The sequence below is a fragment of the Myxine glutinosa genome, chromosome 3 (assembly GCF_964187855.1).
Source record: "Myxine glutinosa chromosome 3, kmMyxGlut1.1, whole genome shotgun sequence".
Lineage (NCBI taxonomy): Eukaryota > Metazoa > Chordata > Myxini > Myxiniformes > Myxinidae > Myxine > Myxine glutinosa.
In genome coordinates, this window is record NC_136263.1 from 96,005,917 (window position 1) to 96,028,185 (window position 22,269).

Here is a 22,269-nt window from a genome sequence, read left to right on the forward strand (position 1 = left end):
GCAAGTGTTGGGTCCGAATGTATACCGTGTGTGTGTGTATACATACATACATACATATACACACACACGGTGTATATATATATATGAGAATTTTTTTTTTTTTTTTTTTTGTATACTGAATCGAGGCTCGTGAAAGGGGAATACGTTCCTGAAAAATGCCGCGAATGTCGAATCCACGAATGTTGGGACAATGTTTAAATGGAAAAAAGTGGGATCGGTTCCTGGCGGTTTGTGATTCATAAGGGAAAATTTTAAAGTTTTACGAACACAAATTCTGCACAAAATGCACATCATTACAGTTTCATTTAAAATGCTTAAAAATAAAAAATACTGTTAACCTTTCCAAAAGGATAAATCACTTTTTTTCATGAGTTACTTTATTGAAAACGAACCATTGGTTTTGCTTCGATCTTACATGATTCCCAAAGCATGTCTTGATCCCGGAAATAGTTGCTGTTTCAACAGCTCAGAGTTTAAGCTTGAAGGATGATATGGTAAATTCTGTATTATCTTACAAAAATAGACTGAGTTTAAATTGCAAAATTTTAAATGTCCTGGCGTCACAGTCCTGGTGTTAGAATTTCATTTCATTTTGGATCGAAAATAAGAGTTCATTTTCTACTTACAATGAACCAGCCTCGCTGATTGGTGCAATATTTACACCATGGATATCTTGCACCAATCAGCGAGGCTGGTTCATGGTACACAAGTAAAAATGAACTTTTATTTTTGATCTGAAATAAAATGAAATTCTAACACAAGGACTGTGACACCAGGCCATTAAATTGCGGTATGCCATTTGGTTAGGTGACAAGAACAAGCCGATTAGATTTTGGTTCAGGTCTGGATCCACATCCGGCCTATCAATGGGACGCAAAACGTAACCTGTTCAGCCTGGCGGAGGTATGCGCACTACCGAGTGAATGTTGTTGATGTTGTTTCGTATGCAGCCTGTGGCTGCTGGTTGCATCGTTTTTCTGGAATCGCGTTTGTGCCGCTGATGCAGTGCCCCAATTACCACTCAATTTGCTGAGTCAACCCCCTCTGGCGTTAATTCAACGATCGACCGGGATTCAAACTCAGGATCCTAGCTTCGGATCCCAAGCCAGCACCCTAACCGCTAAGCCAACACCAGGCTACCGAGCGAATTAATTAATTTTATTACCTCCGCCACCAAAGGTGGATGGAGGTTATGTTTTCACCCCTGTCTGTCTGTTTGTCTGTCCGTTTGTCCATTTGTTTGTGAACAAGATGTCTCAATAAGTTGTGGACGGATTCGGACGAAATTTGGCAGAGATGTAGCGTATGTGACGAGGACGAAATGATTCTATTTTGGTGAAGATCCGGATATGTATTTGGATATGAGACTTATTTAATTTTTGACGTGATTCTTCACCATTGAGAGATGGGGCTAAAAACGATACATAGCAAGATATCTCAAAAAGTTATGGACGGATGATTTTGATTAAATGTGATTCTGTATTGTGATTTACTGGTCTACTCTGGGATACAAAACGTAAACTGTTCACCTGGCGGGGTCCACTAAGTGCCATTCTAGTTTTTATCTGCTTTTGCTTCCAATGCTTTTTATTATTTTGCTTCGACCTTTCCTTCCTTTCCCATGTTTGTATCAGGATTGTGGTTATAGTTTAAGGTAAGGCCCGGCTCGTTTTATCTTCAGACTCCATGTTTGTCGTCCCATCTCGAGTAAGAACCTATTGGCATTTTGCCCAAGAGGGTTAGAAATCACTTGTCATTTATTTATTTATTTATGTACACACTACACGGTGTGGTGTGTGGTTATTTGTGTAGCTGAAAATGTACTTCATTAGATGTTGTGTTTCCTGCCATTGCGTTAGTGTAAAACGAAAATGCATCTAGTGGAGAACTGCTCACGTGCACGAGTAGTCCTGTACTAGATGAATTTTTGTGTAGGTGATGAAAGGACTTGAAATTAAAATAATGAAGGTAATAGGTGTATGGAGAATTTGAAATACTGAAGATAATTATTATCATCTGAAAGGTAACTTGTGCTTCGCTCAATTTTAACATTTAAAGAACCTTTTAACTTTTGAATCCTCATCTCTGTCCTTGAGCAAGTTTGACATTTAATTACAGCTTAATAATCGTTTCTACAAAAGCACACACGTTATTTTAGGGTGAGCATTTACAGTTGCAGATGAGGTAAACGGAACATCTGCAGGTAACGAATATGTGCCAGTCATGGAGGGTGGAGAGGGGGGCGGATGTGGAGAGAGAGCTGTTTGAGTAGGTATATCTGTGTGTGTGTACACTGTCTGGAGACCATCTACATATTACCTGTGCACAAGACAAGGGGGAGATTGTTGCGGTGGTTCGTGTACAGCCTTTGGTTGCTGGTTGCATCATTTTCTGAGGACACGGTTGCCGCTGATGCAATGCCTTTCTATACATAACCAGTCATCTGGTACTCAGTCTGCCAACCCCGGAAGGATGACAGGCTAAGTCAACCAACTTGGTGTTAATTCAACGGCTGATAGGGCCTCAAACTCAGAACCGCAAGATCTCAAGCCAGCCCACGTAGTCAGGATCACTATGTTAACAAATATAATTTCGTTCAAAATTTTGGAAGATTAGCAAACCTGTACATTTTTGGAATCATCAGAGCATCGTGAATCCGAAAATCAATGTTGGCATTTGCACAGACACCTGCATGGCCGCCATTTTGGATTTTCAAAATGGCCGCCATAGAATACATATTTTGCGCTATCTTAGCTTCTAGTCAACCTAGAAACTTCATTAAATATGCTAATCCTATGTTTTCTGGGTTAAGGAATCCAATAAAGGCCTCAAAATAGTGCTCAGGATGATAGAAAAGCAACAAACAAAGGTAGTTGAAAACCATTGTCTTTATATTTGAGATATAACTGTATTACATAATACATGATATTGCAAGTCCTTTGAAGTTATAGGTATGGGTTTATAAAGCAAGAAAGCAGCCTTGTTAGTATCAGATTGAACTATAAGTCCTATACACAGGATCGACTAGGTCTATACCGTTCAGGAATATGCTTTTACAGATCTTCATCACTGTCCTGAGTGTCATCTGGAAAGTCCGAAAAGTGAAGCAACTGTTAGGATTAGAAGTCTAATGATCCCACCAATGGCTTTATTGACCCAGAAAACATAGGATTAGCATATTTAATTAAGTTTCTAGGTTGGCTAGAAGCCAAGATAGCGCAAAATATGTATTTTATGGCAGCCATTTTGAAAATCCAAAATGGCGGCCATGCAGGTGTCTACGCAAATGCCAACATTGATTTTTGGATTCCTCATGCTCTGAATATTCCAAAAATGTATAGTTTTGCTCATCTCCAAAAATATTGAACGGAAAAACATGGTGAACCTGACTAATGGTGCGATGGTAGATGTAGAAGGCCGCTCAAGTTTTATAAATTTCCTCGTTTACTTGTTTCTTTCCTCAGTTACTACTGGCACGTCAAGCTCTCAAATGAAGATAGGTACACTGCACACATGTGTTATGCAGATGCACACCGGCATAGTACACCTCAACGTTGCAACATGGCTTCATTGCCTTATTGCCCATTTTAATTTCTAGCTTGATACATTAATTATGCTGCTAAGCAGATCAACCACAAAGTTAGTAAGGATCATTGATTTGAATCAGCCAAGAGACCCTTCCCTGAAAATGTCACGATTAGTGAAACATGTTCAGAAATCATGGACAGGTGAGTGAAATTTTTAACAGAAGACAAAAAGAGGGAAGGATGGTGTTGTGATGGCTATATTTTGGTTCTACAAGAAAGAAGCACAGAGAAAAAAAAAACAGGACAAGTACACATACATTCAAAGTACACCGCCCCATGCCAAATAATTAAATATGCTGCAGCGCGGCATTGCCGGGGCGCCACCGCAGTGCAGGTCATTGAGGCTGCATTGGGAGGGAGAGGTGTACACTAATTGATTGAATAATTGTGTAATTAAAATCAATAAAAGATTATCACAAAATATTTTCATAATCAATTGGCTAATCGCATAACTAAACCACTAGTGCTTCATCCGAAGATGTATCTTTTAGAAATTTAATTAAATAAGTCATTTATAAAAAATTAAATAATTAATTGATTACTCAAAAAATAATTAATCGATTAATCAATAAATAATTAATAGATGAAATGATTAATCAATAAATCAAAAATATCCTTGATAGCCACATCACTTGGTCACTCATGTCCAAATATTAGCTTCCCAGCTCAAAAGGTGCCTGAGATATTGGCCAAATGAGAAAGAAAATAAATAAATGATTAATAATGAAAATAAATAAATAATAATCATATAAAAATTTAATTATTAATCAATTTGGTCAGAGAACACATAAACTACCACTATTTCATCAGAATCTGTAACTTAAAAAAAAAAATTTTTTTTTGTCATGAATCGAATAATTAAATAATTAATCGATTAATTGATTAATTAATAAATCAAAAATATCCTTTGCAGCCAAATCACCTGGTCATTGGCATGTCCAAATATCAGCTTCCGAACTCAAAAGGTGCCTGAGTTAATGGTCAGAAGAGAAAGGAAATTTGATTAATTAAATAAGTACTTAATTAATCACTAATAATTAAATAACTCCTCAATTTATTGATTAATCAAAAAAAAAAAATACCGTTTTTGTCAAAGCACTTTCTCACTACTGTGCCAAAATTTCAGCTTCCTAGCTCAAAGGATGGCTGAGATATCGCCTGGACAAACAAACAAGAAAGAAAACAAACAAACAAGAAACCAGAGTGAAAACTGAGTACTCTCTTTCAGCGTGCGTCACTGCCGAGCCCCTTTTGGTGCCCTGCAATGACGATTTGCAATGCCTGGAGATGGCATAGGAAAGGAGCGGTGTACAAAAAGGTTACCGTGATGATGTCATTTTTACGAAAACCCAGCTCGTCGTCATCGTGGCGTTCAAAATCCAGCAGTGCCTTGGCCCTCTTCCTCCGCCGCTGCGTCACCGCTATGTAGCTTTCATGGTCACGTTGGTGGGACTCGGTCGAGTAGTCCGGTGTCAGGTCCTGGTTAAAATATTAGGAAAAGCATGAGCTTGAGCAAATGTAGGCCAGGCCAAAAGTAGCTGAGGAATATTTTATTTCCTATTTTTCCTGAGGAATATTCAAGTAGCTTATTTCCAAAAAAGTAGGAAAGTAGGGAAGAAAAAAGAGGGAAGGATGGTGTTGTGATGGATGGTGGCAATACAAATCATCAACAAAAACAACAACAATAACAAATAAATGACTGAACACTTACCATGAGGGTGTTCTCAGGATCTATGGCTTGGAAATGACAAGCAACTTTCAGGATAGCCTCTCGTAACATGGATACCACCTCGGTTTGCTTGATGTTCTTTGCCTTGAGAGCCTGAATGTCTTCCTGGTCACCTGCAGTGATGAAGTTTTCCATCAAGCTAAAAGCATTTACCTCAAAGAGCAACGGCAGTCGTTTTGCGACAACTTTGTTCAGGTGCATAATGCTTCACGTGATGCATGACTCAAGCAGACGTGGTAGGCTCAGCGAATTGTTGGATAAAGGTAACATCATGAGTTTTTAGAATGCATGAGAGCAAATGTAAGGCAACGCATTTTAGTGGCAGATTCAACATCTCTTTAAAAAAAAACACCTAATGCCTTAAATGTTAAACTTCTTGCCGAGTGCATTTGCAAATGGAGCGGCAGAATACAATTCCTTCTCAATTGCATCCCCTCAGCAGCTTGCATTAGGGATTCATGCCACAACTGCCAATGCCAAGGTGCTGTGGGACGCAGCTTTTTCCTGACTGTTGCTGAATTACACTTCCACAAACATCAATTGGTTCCTCAGGCTATTCCGCAGGTATGTGGCGGAGTGGAGTGAACGAGGTGGTGTGCACTTACCGAAGAACAGGGAACCGATAACAGACTTGCGGCGACGTAACTGTCTTCGCATCACCTGTTGCAAATGGGAATAAGACACGTAAGCACACTAACAATTCTGCAAGACGTCCACTTTCAAGAAAAACTAGCAACGACTCAGATTTGCGATGCAGAAGTACCTAAAGTACCCAATGACCTAAAGATCTTGTGTTATCAGCCAAAATATACATGTACTAACACTACATGAAGGAATGAGCTCAAACCAAGGAAGATGAATTTATCAAAACGCCATCTTTATTCCTTTATTGACACGAAGTATTGCCTTGTATACCTTTTAATGAACTGAACAGTGCATCGATTTATGTTTTTATTTTTAGGAATAGTGAGTGCAGTAAAGGCCGGTTCCCCAGGTTTCACCCACTTCAATTTGTAGTGTCTGCTGTAATTACCCAGTGTTAGCAACAGTTGTTAATTGCAGTGTGTTGTGCGTGGCGAAGGAGGTGTGGCAAACTCTGCACTCACCTGCTTTGTCAGGCTTGTCTGCATGCTGGGGTTCATGAGCTGGCCTTGATCAGCCATGAGGTAGGCCAGCTGCTTCCTTCGCTGGGATTCAATCATTACTTCTGTTATGCAGCCTGCGATCCTCATGGACACCTGCACCGTACACGCGGTTATTCTCACATTGTTCGGACGTACGCACGAGCCCACATCAGAGATGCAGCTTTGGTAGACAGAATGTGGTCATAATCACTGGTAGCGAAATAGGCCATTGGAATGAACAATGAAAGAATACTTGCCTGGATGAGTTGCTCCGCATTGTCTATTCCGGAGGGGATGTCCGATAGAATGTTGAAAATGGCAGCAGAGTTTTCCGATGGAATTAGTTCTTCTTCCTGCAATTTCATGCATGGCTCAAGAACCTGGCTCGTAATGACCGACCAAATGTTGACACTATTAAAAATGATCTGATGACACGCACTTCTGATGAATAATATGTTAATGCTATTACTTTTACAAGAATAACAAATGTTTGAAGCAAAAATTCAAAAGAGCAAATATTTTGTTCTTTCGAAATGAAAGTGTTGCTTGCACGTTATTCGTTTCAAAGGAAACTACTAAACCACCAACCTTCATTTTGAGCATGCCCAGTGTGATCTGGAAGAGCACGACTGAACCCTCCAGAAAGAAAAGGTCCCAAATGCGCAGCAGGGGCCTCACGTTGAGTACACTGGCAAAGGCAGTCAGGAACCAGTGCAGCGTGATGAGGGAGAGCTCTTTGGCCGGAGAATGCAGAGATGCAAAACAATGACATCATAAGGATCAAATTGGCATCAAGGGATCGCTCGGCATCCTCTACATTGGCAACAGAGGTTTGAATTTCGAAAATAAAAACATCTTGGGTATCGAAATATATTGCTGCACAATGTTTTGTATTCTCGCGATCAGCATACATTACCGACTTGCTTAGGCCATGCTGACGCAGCATTAACAGGAAAAACCACAATAAAATATACAAGTTGTAATTTCTTTTCCAGTTCTGTGTCATTACATCCAAATTGGATCATCCCCATCTGTCAGCCATAAGCACACCCCCTTTAATGTACCGATGTCATGCTCCAGGAGCACTGCATCCAGCTGTGGCAGGTACTGGCTCACAAGCTGCCGCAGGACACGCTGGTCCGCCTGCACCCCGAGCAGTGTGCCACTAAAGTACGCCACTGGAACCAGGTCTTCTATTAATGCGCACATAGTCCAAAATGCTTCTTCCTCCTCTAAAAACAACAGAAGGTTTGCCACCACCTGTAGAATCGTGGACGATAGAGAATAGAGATTAGGTCGATGTAAAGTACAACATCAGGTGGAGAAAACAACTTAAAAAGGCTTATTTTCCTGAAGTTATCCTGCATTCATGGTAAAGAAAAAGTTCGTGTTTACAAGTTAAGGGGAATAAAATCTATTACAAATGTGAAAAGTGGATTTCTTAAAATCTGGTTTTATCTTTCATTTTAACTTTTTTCTTCAAATACCAACAAAACACCAAAAAGGACAAACGTTGCCCTGTTCATATTCCCATCTGAGCCCCAGGTTCAAATCCCATGTAGATATGAAATGGGTTTGCACATCATCTACAAATATCGTTGAATTCATGTAAAGTTCCGCGATGTCCCTGCTCTCAAATGTTGTGTTTGCGCTTCCCCTTCTCTCCCATCTTGTCTACCGCTACCCTTGTTATATGTTTTATGTGTCTGTTTGATTTTTTTTTGGTGCGATTAATGTTAGCTCTTTCACGAGCCTCGATCCAGTATACAAAAAAAAAAAAAAAGGTACACTGATATCTGCTAATGTCTTTGTCCTGAATGTGATGTATGTACAAGTTCCTCCACAAGGCTTAGATCACTGTAAAAATAAAATAAACTTCAAACAATGCATGCCGTAAAATTCATCAAGCAAATCAAGTCTACTGGTATCGCAATACTGGTAGATGGATATCAGAGGAAGAGAAAAGAGAAGCAGAATAGAAGGAAAAAAAATGATAACGATGATAAAAAATAATAACTACAGCCAAGTCGATGGTGCGCCATCGCAAGTCCCCACGCTTCACACCTAAAGCAGTTAGTTGAGAGATGGCAAAAGGTTCCACCAGGAATTACCCAATATCAAATTTTGAGTTAAAAATTATTTTTTTCCCGTTTTTAATCCCGTAACCCCAAGTTCCCATTCCCACCCCTGGTGCATGAACCGGAGGACTAATCCAAAAAAGTTACATATTTCGTCCATCCCCCAATGTTGATCGCATACACAAAGTTTCATTAAAATGTTCCTGTAATTGCATTTTTCGCGAAGTAACCTTTTGACCTAGCCACAGGGGGCGGGGCCAAAATTGACACTGCTCTTGAGTGAGCAGAGTGAACCAGCCAGAGTGGGCCAGCGAGAGTGGGCCAGTGAGTGAGCCAGCGAGAGTGGGCCAGTAAGTGAGCCAGTGAGAGTGAGCCAGCGAGCGTGAGCCAGAGAGTGAGCCAGTGAGAGTGAGCCGGCGAGAGTGAACCGGCGAGAGTGGGCTGGCGAGAGTGAGCCGGTGAGAGTGAGCCGGTCAGAGTGAACCGGCGAGAGTGGGCTGGCGAGAGTGAGCCGGTGAGAGTGAGCCGGCGAGAGTGAACCGGCGAGAGTGAACCGGCGAGAGGGAACCGGCGAGAGTGAACCGGCGAGAGTGAACCGGCGAGAAGGAACCGGCGAGAAGGAACTGGTGAGAGTGAGCCGGCGAGAGTGAACCGGCGAGAGTGAACCGGCGAGAGGGAACCGGCGAGAGTGAACCGGCGAGAGTGAACTGGCGAAAAGGAACCGGCGAGAGTGAGCTGGTGAGAGTGAGCCGGCGAGAGTGAACCGGCGAGAGTGAACCGGCGAGAGTGAACCGGCGAGAGTGAACCGGCGAGAGTGGGCTGGCGAGAGTGAGCCGGTGAGAGTGAGCCGGCGAGAGTGAGCCGGCGAGAGTGAACCGGCGAGAGTGAACCGGCGAGAGTGAACCGGCGAGAGTGAACCGTCGAGAGGGAACCGGCGAGAGTGGGCTAGCGAGAGTAAGCCAGTGAGAGTGAGCCAGCGAGAGTGAACCAGTGAGAGTGAACCAGCGAGAGTGAACCATTGAGAGTGAGCCAGTGAGAGTGGGCCAGCGAGAGTGGGCCAGCGAGAGTAAGCCAGCGAGTGAACCAGCGAGAGTGAACCAATGAGAGTGGGCCAGTGAGAGTGAGCCAGCGAGAGTGGGCCAGTGAGAGTGAGCCAGCGAGAGTGGGCCAGTGAGAGTGAGCCAGCGAGAGTGAACCAATGAGAGCGAGCCAGAGAGAGCACTATGTTCGTTCCAAAAAAGTCCCGCTTCAACTCAGTTCTTTGTCCAGTCTCTTCACGAGCTCCTTCTTCGGAATCCTCCTCCGTGCTTAGTCTCACACTTCTGCACGCCGGGAGCTTTCGTACACCCATCCGACCCCTCTTCATCGTTCTGAGAGGAGTCCTCCTCTGGGCCATCCCTCTGTACAGTATAGCCCTGCCCCCCCCCCCCCCAAACCCCATTTCTACATAAAAATACTGATACAACAACTGATGTAACATTGAAATACTGATATATTGGCTGCTAATGGCATCTATGGATCTTGTAATCATGCCTGGCAAAGATATTTATTTTAGGTTGCAAAAGTATCGCAAAACAATTAGTCATGAAGAAAAATGAATGTTCATAGAGAATTGGAAGCATTAATTTTTATTTTTTTTAGGAACTTCATAATGCAAAATATTTTTCTAATTTCTTTTTTTTTTGTTATCTCTGCCACAGATAAACAAATAAATAACAATCACTAGCTACTCATGAGTATGTTTTTGAAAGAAAGATTTGAAAGAAAGTTTAATATCTCATCACAAACAATTTTTTATATCCAAATTAGTGTACACCACATACCATGCCAGTTCCTTGGCAGTAGCCAATGTCAGGGTAAAACCAAGCGAGGCCTTTTAAGATACGATGAAGGCGGGGCACACCTGTGCTTTCTAGGCCGGAGAAGCAGGCATTGCTGGGCATTGTCCGCAAGATATCTTTCTCGATCTGCAATGGTTGAACAAGGCCTTGAACATCCATCCATACACGTGATCAGGTTGATTTAACAGCAATTGATAACAATTTCAATAGTAGACACCAAACTAATCATTCCTTGTTATCCCATCAATTTACCACCAACAACACTGCAGTCAAATGAATTTTTTTACTTTCACACATACAGCCTGTTAAAAATGTTTCACCAAAATCATGCCTTGTATGCATTAGCATACTGTATATCTTAGTCACTTAAAAAAAAAAAAATAATGTTAAAAATGGAGGCAAACAGTAGGCTCTTACCATTGTAAAACAGTTTAAAATAAATAAATAAATAACTTGTTCAATTTCTAAACATATATATATATATATATATATATATATAAAATATAATAATAAATCTTTATTGTCCCATATTCAGGGAAATTATTCTTTGGTGACACCGTAAGTTGACCATCATTAAAAACATAAAACACAAAGGGAATAAGAAAACAATATAAAAAGACATAAAATATAAAATAATTATAAAATATGGAAGATTGACTAAACAGCAAAATGTCTAGGAATTTGAATTTAGCATTTGAATTGCACATGGTACAAATGACCTTTTGAAAATGTTCTTCTTCATCTTCCTTACACGAAAGCGTCTCCCTGATGGCAGTTTTTCAAAAATCCCGTTCAAGAAATGACTTTTATCAGTACACACCTGCACCGCCTTCCTTTTCAATGCCCGCAAGTAGAGAGACTCCAGACTGGTTAAAGGCCCATCTACTTTAAATGCCAGTGTAATGACCTTTCTCAATCGTGACTTATTCCGCACATTAAGATAACTGTACCAGGAAATCAAATTAAATGATAAAACACTGATCAGGAAGGAATTTGTTAACATCCGCATCACACGAGAGTTAACACCAAATGAATTCAACTTCCTGAGAAGATACAATCTTTGCATTGATTTCTTGTACACAGCATCAGTATTTCCATCAAAAGTTAGCTTGTTATCAATAAAGGTACCCAGGTATTTAAATTTGTTAACAATTTCCACCTTATCACCATTTATGGTTACAGGATCATGATTGTGACCTTTCCGAAAGTCCAAAATCATCTCTTTTGTTTTGCACACATTCAGAGGAAGACAAAAGTCCCCACACCACTTATTCAATGTGTCAATCTCGTCGAGGTAAAGATACAAAGGATGATTTACGATACAAAAAATACAAAAATCCTCAGATATAGATCCGGATCTTCACGAAAATCTAATAATTTGAAATTTCGTCCTTGTCACAAACTCAACTTCTCCACCAAATTTCGTCCAAATCTGTCCACAACTTATTGAGATTTCCTGTTCACATTCAGACAGACAGTCAGCAGACAGATGTGTGAAAACACAACCTCCATCCACCTTCGGTGGCATTGGCAACAATACCTGCTTTGCTGTGACCGTTGAGTCATCAGAGCTCCCCTTAACAATCTCACGGTATGAAGTTTCACTGTTCTTCTTCTTCTGCAGTGCTCCAGACAGCCGGATCCATAACTAAGAAAATAAAGTGTGAGAATAATAAAAGAGGGATTTGAAATGAGGAAAAAAATTCAATAGCCTGAAGGGTGAGTAACAATAACGGTTTACTAGCCAACGTGGAATTTTGTTGCAAAACATTAAAAAGTCCAACTTTTCCCAATAATAACAAGACTAAGCATTTAATACTGCAAAGCCTGTCCTAGGTATATAGATTATAGTAGATTTGAGAATGAGTGATCTGTATTAAAGTATATCTGCATGCATAAACAAACAAACAAACAAACAAACACACACACACACACACACACACACACACACACACACACACACACACACACACACACACACACACACACACACACACACACACACACACACACACACACACACACACCTTTGGAAACAGTTGGCGAGACTAATAGCTAAGTTGAGTCGAGAGCCCTCTATCTCAACATGAGAAGGAAGATCAATCCTGCAACAAATCATAAAAAAACTAGAGCAATGCGACTGTGTCGCCAATATGCCTCAGTATAGTCCCACAACGGGTAGATGCCCTCGCTCATTGTCCTAAAAATAAACAAGTTTGATTTAAATCCCTTCAGCTGTTTTCAAGTATCACATTTTCACCAGCTATGACAGGTTTCACATTGATCGATGAAGCGGTTTTGAAGAAGGGATTTTTTTTAAATATGAGCTTTCAAGCTAATATGGCTGCCATACCACGTGAAATATGACCTTAAAAAATGTACACTCTGCAGATGTATGGGTAGGGGATCACGTTTGTGAAGTTTCGTGTTGATCGGATAAGGTTCGTTTTTCTATCCCAAGATGGCTGCCAAACCACGTGACATGCGACCATCATTTTCAAACTATATGCAGCAATGGTGTTAGATGATATTTGTAAAATTTAGCATCAATAGGGTAAGCGGTTTCCAAGATATAATTATTTAATATTTTCCTTCAATCCAATATGGCTGCCACACCATGTGACCAATGATGTTTTTGTGATGATCATTTAAACACCATGCCGAGTCAATGACACATGTAAAGTTTCGAGTCAATCAATTTGGTGGTTTGGGAGAAGATGCTTTTTTCAGGTTTTAGGTTAAATCCAATATGGCTGTCAAATCATGTGACCTATGATGTCATAAATTTAATATTTCAATACAAATGGGTCAGAGATCATGTGCATGCAATTTCAGATTTTGAAGATAAGGAATTCGATTAAAACATTTTTGGCTAGTGTACCACTTCATCTATGATGTCATCATTATAATGCTTTTGTTCCCCATTGGGAGTTGACAATGTGCCGTTTCAATTTTTTCCATTCAGGGGTTTCTGAGAAAGAATTTTTTTATTATTTGCGTTTAATCCAAGATGGCTGCCATACCACGTGACCTATGGCGTCACAATTATCATTAAAAAAACATTCTGCATGGGTGTCACTCCTACCCTGAAAGTTTGGTCTCAATTGGACATGTGGTTGCTGAGAAAAACGAAGTTTACCCGAACACATAATGCCTCCGGCCATCTTCGGGGGCGGAGGCATAAAAAGGAGAGAGATGTGGCTGGAACTACACAAGCAAGTGACTGACACACTGACACACACACACACTGACACACACACACACACACACACACACACACACACACACACACACACACACACACACACACACACACACACACACACACACACACTGACACACACTGACACACACACACACACACACACACACACACACACACACACACACACACACACACACACACACACACACACACACACACAATCTTTCCACAAGGATAAGCAATCAAAATATCCAATACACTGCTCTGGAGAGCCACTGGAACACGTGCAGTGACTGGACCTCTTTCGCTTCACTGTTTGCCACAACCTTTCATGCCAGGATCCTGTCACCAAATTAGCATTGGACAAGGTGCCATCTGGGATTTCTCCAGAGAGTCAAGGCATTCCTGTGCCGCACCGAGCTCATCATGGCATACAAAGCCTTCAAACAGAGCTCCATGGAGTATGGCTCCCCACTCTGGGCTGGTGCTCCAGCTTTCCACTGTGCTCCTCCAGATGCTGTCAAAGACAAGCCCTTCCGCACCATTGGAATTTCAAGATAGGAGAAATATTGCCAAGGACTGTCACTCTCCCACCTGTGGAAATTTGGTAAGCTCTCTATTTTATGCAAGATTATATCCGGCCTTGCTCCTCCTGCCCTCTCCTATGTTTGCCCTCCCCAAGCCACACGAGGTCGCACACGTTTCTCATGAAACTCTCACCTACTCACCTACTCACCCTCCCAACGTCCAAGTTGGTTGCTCACCCAAATCAATTCATCCCCTCATTCTCCAGATTGTGGAATTGTCTCCATGTGTCCGTTGTCTCGTCCTCCTTACTTCAGTCTTTCAACGGTGATGCCCATCATTACCACGTGCGCTCAATTATGCCCATCCACCATCTCTTCAACACACGACTCCTCCCCATTTTGTCCCTTTCGAAGCCATTGCTTCTCGTTTGTGCGTTATTCTTCCTTTTCCCCTTTTGTATGTCCAACTCCAACTCCCCCTCCCACATCCCTTCACCCCCAATACCGTCTGTGCCCTTTGTCGTTTAGCTCATCCATGAGCCTAGACCTATTGTATACAAAAATACAATTTCTTTTAAAAATAGGCTTTCTTGGGTATTCACAAATATCATAGAGCTGAGTTATCAAAATCTTACTACAATTCACCAAATGTCCGTCTGTCTGTCTGTCTGTCCGTCCGTTCCCAGGTACCGCAAAAACGGCTGAACCGATCGCAACGATATTTTGGGTGGGTAATCCTGGGACCCCCTGAAGTAAAATAGGCTACATTGTTTTTCCAATTCCAGCTTTGGTCTCCAGCATTCTCAGGTTTGGACTCCCGCCTAACGTTATTGTCCCGGGCACCGCAAAAACGGCTGCTCCGATCGCAACGACACACCTCCATGCCCGTGGGATTCCCACTAGTATTATAAATTTCAGGTCCCTATGACAAGCGATTGTGATTCAAAATATGAAGACAGAAATAAAGGTATATTGTGAAATAAGATACCTATAATGAGAATAATAAGGTGGGAAAATAGAAAATAAGACATTTTCCAGAGGGGAAGAAAAGCAGTTTCTCCTCGACAGTGGAATAGTCGTCTTCGTGAAGGCTCGTATCAATCCGCGCTGGCGGACAACTTGGCAATGATTTTTTATCAACTGAAAGCCGATAAGAATATGTCGTGGGAAGCAAAGTGCCGCCCACAAGTTCTTAATCAAAGCCAAAAAGGGGGTAAAAGGGCGAATGTTCGTAAGCGTTAACTGCCATAGGAAGCGAAGTGCGGTCCGTCACTCCCCGTCACACATCCTCCTCCAGCCAAATCTTGGGTGTGCCACTAAGTTTCTGTTGACATACAAGTCCAAAGCCATACATGTGGTGAAACAAAGGTTGCTACTGGCCCAATTTTGAAGGTACCTGTGGCCGCATGCTGTGAGGTATTCCACCCAAGGCAAGGCTCCGAAGCTTCTCAGAGCGTGGTAGACTGCAGCTGATCTTGTCCCACGTGAGGTCACCGACATCGTGGTTGTGAGTAAATTCCAAGTATGCTTGCCAGCGGAGTCGGTGCTGTGGATCTTCGGAATGTTGTTCTTCGAGTAGACGGTTTGAATTCAAACTAGCACCATCTGAACCACCGGGATAACAATTCAGGAAGTTAAAATATGAATAATTAAAGTGAGTTTTACAATTGAGAGACAGCATCCAACAGTTTTAATTCAAATGTAGTTTTAAAGGAGAATTTCAATATTTATTTAGAAGATGGCCCATTGAGTTAGAGGGGGTATGGGTGGTACCATTTTTACACAGACTAGCAAGTACATGCTTATTTCAAGATGCCCAAGAGTCATAAAAGACTTCAGTACTTCAGAATGTACAGTGTGCCTGCTTCAGTATGTTCTGCATGTACTTCAGGCCAGGTAGTTTACCTACCTTTTTGTTACTTAAGGATCACAAAGGAACTTTGCCCCAGGAGGAGGCTATTTGGCCCGTCATGCCAACACTACTTCAACACCACATTAATTAAATACATGTTTATCGACTTAAATTCACTGGAGAGTATGAGGAGTGGCAATGACAACAGTGGGGTGGGCACAGACATTGTGTGTGTGTTAGTCCCCTCCGTAACTCTAAAACCATGAAACTTAGCGGCCTCAAACTTTGCATGCATACTAAGGAAACTCCAGCGGATTGTATGAATGAAAACTGGGTGTTTGGATGTGTTTTTGACATTCATTATACGGTAACAGACTTACCTTGGGTCAGCCTGCATTCAGGTCGCTCTGATTGGGATCTTAATTTCACTATTTTGTCTGCTCAACTCAAGTATACCTTGCCTCAGAACAGGCCGGTTTCTGTACAATAAAGCTTCATATCTACAAATACTAATAGAGCTGATCTTCATACCTATGAATCGCTGTATTCCTGTATACATCGCAATGCTTATAAATGCCAGTGTTCATGCCTTTATTTAATTCCTGAAAAGATCGAGAATTATCTCTTCACCTGATCCAAATTTCTAAATTTCAACTCCGGAATTGACCTCAGCAATAATTCTGACTATTAAAAAGTGCTCATTTGTCTAATTTGGACATTATGTTGGCATCTCAACACTCATGGCATCTCAACAGTATTGGTGGAATGCTTAAGCTGCTTAGCAAGGCTACTGTTAGGTGTGCTTATATCTCCTCTATTTATTAGACATCTTATGGACATAAATGAACATTCGGTTTACGCTGCACACGTTGCACATCACATGCAGTGAATTATATCTCCCTGCGCCTTGTATTTATTGTTATTTTTAAAAAACGCTTCTGTTTACAGACCTTGAGACTCAATTTGCAAGCCACCTTCTACAATTCCAATAGAGGAGACATAATTACCGATACACCTACTCGCTCTGCCGATAAACCTGCTTGCACTCACTCTGCCAACAAACCTGCCTGCACTCGCTCTGCCGATACACCTGCCTGCACTCGCTCTGCCGACAAACCTGCCTGCACTCGCTCTGCCGATACACTTGCCTGCACCCGCTCTGCCGATACACCTGCCTGCACTCGCTCTGCCGATACACCTGCCTGCACTCGCTCTGCCGATAGACCTGCCTGCACTCGCTCTGCCGATACACCTGCCTGCACTCGCTCTGCCGATAGACCTGCCTGCACTCGCTCTGCCGATACACCTGCCTGCACTCGCTCTGCCGATAGACCTGCCTGCACTCGCTCTGCCGATAGACCTGCCTGCACTCGCTCTGCCGATAGACCTGCCTGCACTCGCTCTGTCGATACACCTGCCTGCACTCGCTCTGCCGATATACCTGCCTGCACTCGCTCTGCCGATACACCTGCCTGCACTCGCTCTGCCGATAGACCTGCCTGCACTCGCTCTGCCGATAGACCTGCCTGCACTCGCTCTTGCCAATAAACCTGCCTGCACTCTCCTAGCTGCACTCTCCTATGGCCACACTCCTACCTGCACTCCATGCACCCACAACGCTGCTTCCACTCCCTTCGCCCACACTCACTCCACCCACACATACTCCTACACTCGCTCCAACCTCACTCCTGCCATAAGTTGCCAGCTGGGTTTTTACTCGCACCCCAATATCAAAATTCTTATTACTTCCGCCACCAAAGGTGGATGGAGGTTATGTTTTCACCCCTGTCTGTTTGTTTGTCTGTCTGCTTGTCTGTCCGTTTGTGAACATAATATCTCAAAAAGTTGTGGACGGACTCAGACAAAGTTTGGCAGGGATGTAGCGTATGTGACAAGAACGAAATTATTAGATTCGGATCCGGCTACTAGAATTTTTAAAAGTGATTCTTCACCATTAAGAGATAGGGTCAAAAACTATACATTGCGGGATATCTCAAAAAGTTGTGGATGGATTTGGACGAAACTTGTTGGACAGGTTGTGTGTGTGACACGGAAGAATTGTTTCCATTTTGGTGAGGATCCAGATCTGTATCCAGCTAGTATAATTTTTAAAGTGATTCTTCACCATTGAGTGATATGGCCAACCAGGTGGAGGTATGCTCTCTACTGAGTGCCGTTCTACTTTCCCCTGTTATTTGGACCTCTTACTTCTGGGACGGCATTCAGAGTTCTCATCACTAAGCCATCCATCGGCATCCCCCCATCAAATCGTTTTTTAAAAATCCCAATTATATGCACAGAATCCCATCTATGTTACCCTGCAGTAACCATTTTTCATTTAACAATACATTATGCCAATAATAATTTGAGAAGCAATTTGAAATCGTATACATTTTCAACTCATCGAGTGTGTCATTATTTAACAGATTTTCTATGATGCATTAATGATGTGGGAACCAAAAGAATGTGACGAGAAAAAAAAAAGTGAGAATAATGTCAATGCTAATTATTCATAGCAAGCAATAAAGGGCTATGGGATGCACCAAACTGCAATAACTACATTCCTGCTTCAAATGCACAATGGCCTTTCAACTTTCCTCCGAGACAAACACCAGACATTATACCGACACTCTGCTCCCGGCTTCCGACTCTTAGTTTCCAGTTTCCTGACCCAGCCCCGTGCTGCTCCGTACCTGTGTTGTCAATGTGAAACCCAAACTCGTCGTAGTACAACTGGGGTTCTTCCGAGGCCTGCACAGGACCAGAGGGATCAATAAAAAGCAGTCATAACATTATATCAGTGTGAAATATCTCCAACTCGTATCATTTGGAAGGTTTACAAGTTTCACTGCTTTAACATTGTGCCTATTATTAGTATTCTTGGCCAGAGTGTTCGAGAACATAAGCAGCAATTCGAGCACATAAGCAGTAAATAGTAATTAGCGACTCACATACTTTACATTGCTCAAGGGGTGTATCGCTACTAGTTGATAAACGTTTCTAGGACATTTCACCACTGTAATGTAGGTTGTAATGTAACTTGAATGAAGGTGCAGGAAGTTTGTCATTTGTTCCAGGGTGCCGGTAATGACTCGCCTTCCCTCTTCACGAAAGACACTACAATATTGAATTTTTTTTAACATGCACCACCAACCAGGGCTGGCAGATGAGCCCGAGTGAGCAAATCAAAGAGTTCATCATCGACATCGTAGCAGAAAGATCACTAGACGGAGACGGTAATCAAACCTGCATATTTGAGACGTCTTGAGGCCGCATGCTTGGTGTTATGGCCGAGAATGGGCCGCTGGAGCTCGGTGGCAGCATACCTGTACAGGAAAGATGGTGAATGCAGTCTTCAGGTGATGTTGAGCTTCTCGTGCACTTTCTCAAATCACACATGACAAAGCTTGCACAACATTTCCGAACGATTCATGCGAGATCAGGATTCTATCCAGATTTACAAAAATGCATCATTATGCGATATGATTTGGCAGAGTTTGTGCATTAGTACCTCTTTAGGTACTGTGACATGATTCCGACAAAGTTGGTCTATGATCTTCATTTTGATAAACTTCTCTTTACTGGCTGACTGTTACAGTAAACAAATACCACAAAAATTAAATTCAAACTGTAATAAACGAGAGATGCTTTGCATCTTTATTGTAAACGCGCTCGAGTCCAAAGTCCTCAACTTTCCATTGGTCGAAGTGGCATTCATTTTACTTTCCTTGGAAACACGTACCTGCTGGCATAGTGCCTCGTTGGCCACACGGCTGTGTGAAGGATCAACGAAAAACCAGAACACTGGGATTGTCACAACGATGCCTCTTTTCACAGCAAAAAAGTCTGGGGGAAAAAGTAACATCGATAAATATATGAACTTCACCACGAAATTTCACCGATGAGCACTAAATTTACACAAAACACCAAAATGTGGAATCTATGGCAAAAATGGTGAAAACAACGATTTGAAGAGCGAAAGAGCGTTCTTTTTGATACTGTAATCGCAGATATCTCTTCTCCACAAGGAAAACATTATTTCAAAGTAAAACTTTTCCCTTCAATTCCACTCAAACAAACATTTCCAATATTGATTACATATCTTTCTAAAAAAAAAATTCATTCTTAACCCTTGGATGCAGTGATTGGGCCTCGGAGGCCCACAAGGTTTTTTTGGTTGCAAAAACTATGCTGTACAATTTTTTTTTGGGAATGAGCCTCATTTTCACCGACTTTCATGTTGTTACACAAAATTCAGGTACATTAAAAAAAAAAAAATTCATTCAGGCTTGTGGGAAAATCTTCATTCTTCACTTATAACCCGAAAATCCGACACGAATGCAGCCCTGGGGCCTACGAGGCCCCGCATAAATGTTGTCGTACTACTATGTTATATCATTATTTTCTTGATATGAGCCTCATTATATGCTCCTATAACTTGGTTACAAATAATTCATTGACAAAAATATGAAAATTAAAAAACTTTACACAAATACATTTGTGGGGCCTCCGAGGCCCAATGGCTGCATAGGTGTAGGATTTTTTTTTTTTTTTACAGTTGTGGACATATACATTCTAAATAAAAGGATTAGTAAATCATATTTTTTGAGCAAATATTCCTCCATGAGCCTCAACTTTCTAGAGAGGAAAAGTTGAAAAACCAAGAACAATTTTTTTTTTTCAAAAATAAATAAATAAGATTCTTTACTTGTATGGGATTCTTCCAAATAATAGGTTCAATGATTTACATTTTCTGAGCAAATACACATCCATGAGCATCGACTTGGATTGAAAAAGGATATGAAAGAAATTTCTTTTATATAAAATAAAAAAAATTAATAAACATTACACGAATACTTCCGTTGGGCCCAATGCTGCGTTTATGTAGGATTTTTGACGCCTGCATCTAAGGGTTGAAAAGTGTCGCTTGTTCAGTCCAGAAACTCGAGGGTGAAAGGTCAGCCTGGGTGTTCAAAGTTTGATCAGATCATGAACCATGCTCCATACAGAGTGTCAGTGATGCTGAAGCAGTTTCTATGGCAGGCATCACGATCCTGGACGGGAATTTGTCCATTGTGCCGGAGATAGCTCGCCTACTCTGGGACATTTAACGTGTACCAACTAACGCTGGCACACGGGACTTAAATTTGGAATAGTCTTGTATACGATATCCATAGTAAACCAAAGGGGGCACTTGGAAAACAGGAAATCCCCAGTAATAGGTGTGAACGTTTCTCTATTCACACTTTTATACACATCTTCGTTTCCACATCTTTTCTTTCCATCCTTATGTTCGTCATTTGTGCAAAACAAGACCGAATGCCCTCTGGGAACTACCAACCAATAAATACGCTTGTATACAATAAATACGTTCTTCCATCTGATAGGATGATAAATGACGGATGATATGAAGGAGAGATGATGATCCGATATGAAGATCTGATGATATGAAGGATAGATGGATAGATGATGATCTGATGATGGTAAATGAACGATGATGATCTGATAGGATGATAGGAAGGTTACTTCTGATAATATATAAATAAATACTTTTATATAATTGAAGCATAATATTATTGTAATAATACAATTGTATCATTCATTTGGTTGTGTATTAACATAAATAATCACATTGCATCAAATAATTCTGTGAAAATCACCGATTGTGTCACGTATGACTGACAAAGAAGGAGCACTTGGTACGCATTAGGAAATGTTGTTGAAAATGTAAAAATGGCACTACTTTCTGAATAAAAAAAAAGAAGCAAAAAACACACAATTTTAACTCAAATGGCACTCAGTAGAGTGCATACCTCCACCACACTGAACAGTCTAGGTATTTTTTATCCCACAGATCGGTCCAGATGCAGATTCCGACCATTCTTATCTTCCCCCATCCAAAACCTTGATCTTTTCTACCCCCGTTAATTCACCCCAGATCCACTTTTTTGAAATTCCGACTTTTTTCCTGGAAGTCCTAGCAGTGTCCATGTGTTTTATACCTCTCCCACCCTTCCCTTCCCCTGCCCCCTTCCTCCCACAGATCTCCCGTTGTCCCTGTTTTCTGCTGTTGTACTTGTGTGCTTCCCTCTCTCTCCCCATCTTGTCTCCCGCTCCCTTTATTGTATGTTTTGTGTGTCCGTTTTTTTTTTTTTTTTGTTTTTTTTGTGTGTGTGATTAATGTTAGCTCTTGCACTAGCCTCGATCTTGTATACAAAAAAAAAAATTCGTCCTTGTCACACACCAACATCTAATCGGCTTGTTCTCGTCACCTGACCAACTCATCCACCAAGCTTTGTCATAATCCGTCCACAACTTTTTGAGAT

At 41.5% G+C, this 22,269-nt stretch overlaps 1 protein-coding gene across 4 annotated transcripts in view; it reads right to left on the minus strand.

Annotated features, from left to right (window-relative positions):
• The window catches only part of SGSM3 (small G protein signaling modulator 3), an 87,370-nt gene that overhangs the window by 29,972 nt on the left and 35,129 nt on the right, over window positions 1-22,269 (minus strand). For all 4 annotated transcript variants that reach the window (XM_068110425.2, XM_078774300.1, XM_068110424.2 and 1 more), the window contains exons 2-14: window positions 19,686-19,789; window positions 19,190-19,269; window positions 18,637-18,694; window positions 15,488-15,696; window positions 11,900-12,007; window positions 10,342-10,485; window positions 7,505-7,700; window positions 7,029-7,174; window positions 6,698-6,793; window positions 6,423-6,554; window positions 5,922-5,976; window positions 5,299-5,429; window positions 4,911-5,066 (exon numbers count right to left, since the gene is read on the minus strand). In XM_068110425.2, coding sequence (XP_067966526.2) covers window positions 4,911-5,066; window positions 5,299-5,429; window positions 5,922-5,976; window positions 6,423-6,554; window positions 6,698-6,793; window positions 7,029-7,174; window positions 7,505-7,700; window positions 10,342-10,485; window positions 11,900-12,007; window positions 15,488-15,696; window positions 18,637-18,694; window positions 19,190-19,269; window positions 19,686-19,695 — 1,521 coding nt within the window. In that variant the 5' untranslated portion in view covers window positions 19,696-19,789. The remainder of the gene's footprint in view (window positions 1-4,910; window positions 5,067-5,298; window positions 5,430-5,921; window positions 5,977-6,422; window positions 6,555-6,697; window positions 6,794-7,028; window positions 7,175-7,504; window positions 7,701-10,341; window positions 10,486-11,899; window positions 12,008-15,487; window positions 15,697-18,636; window positions 18,695-19,189; window positions 19,270-19,685; window positions 19,790-22,269) is intronic.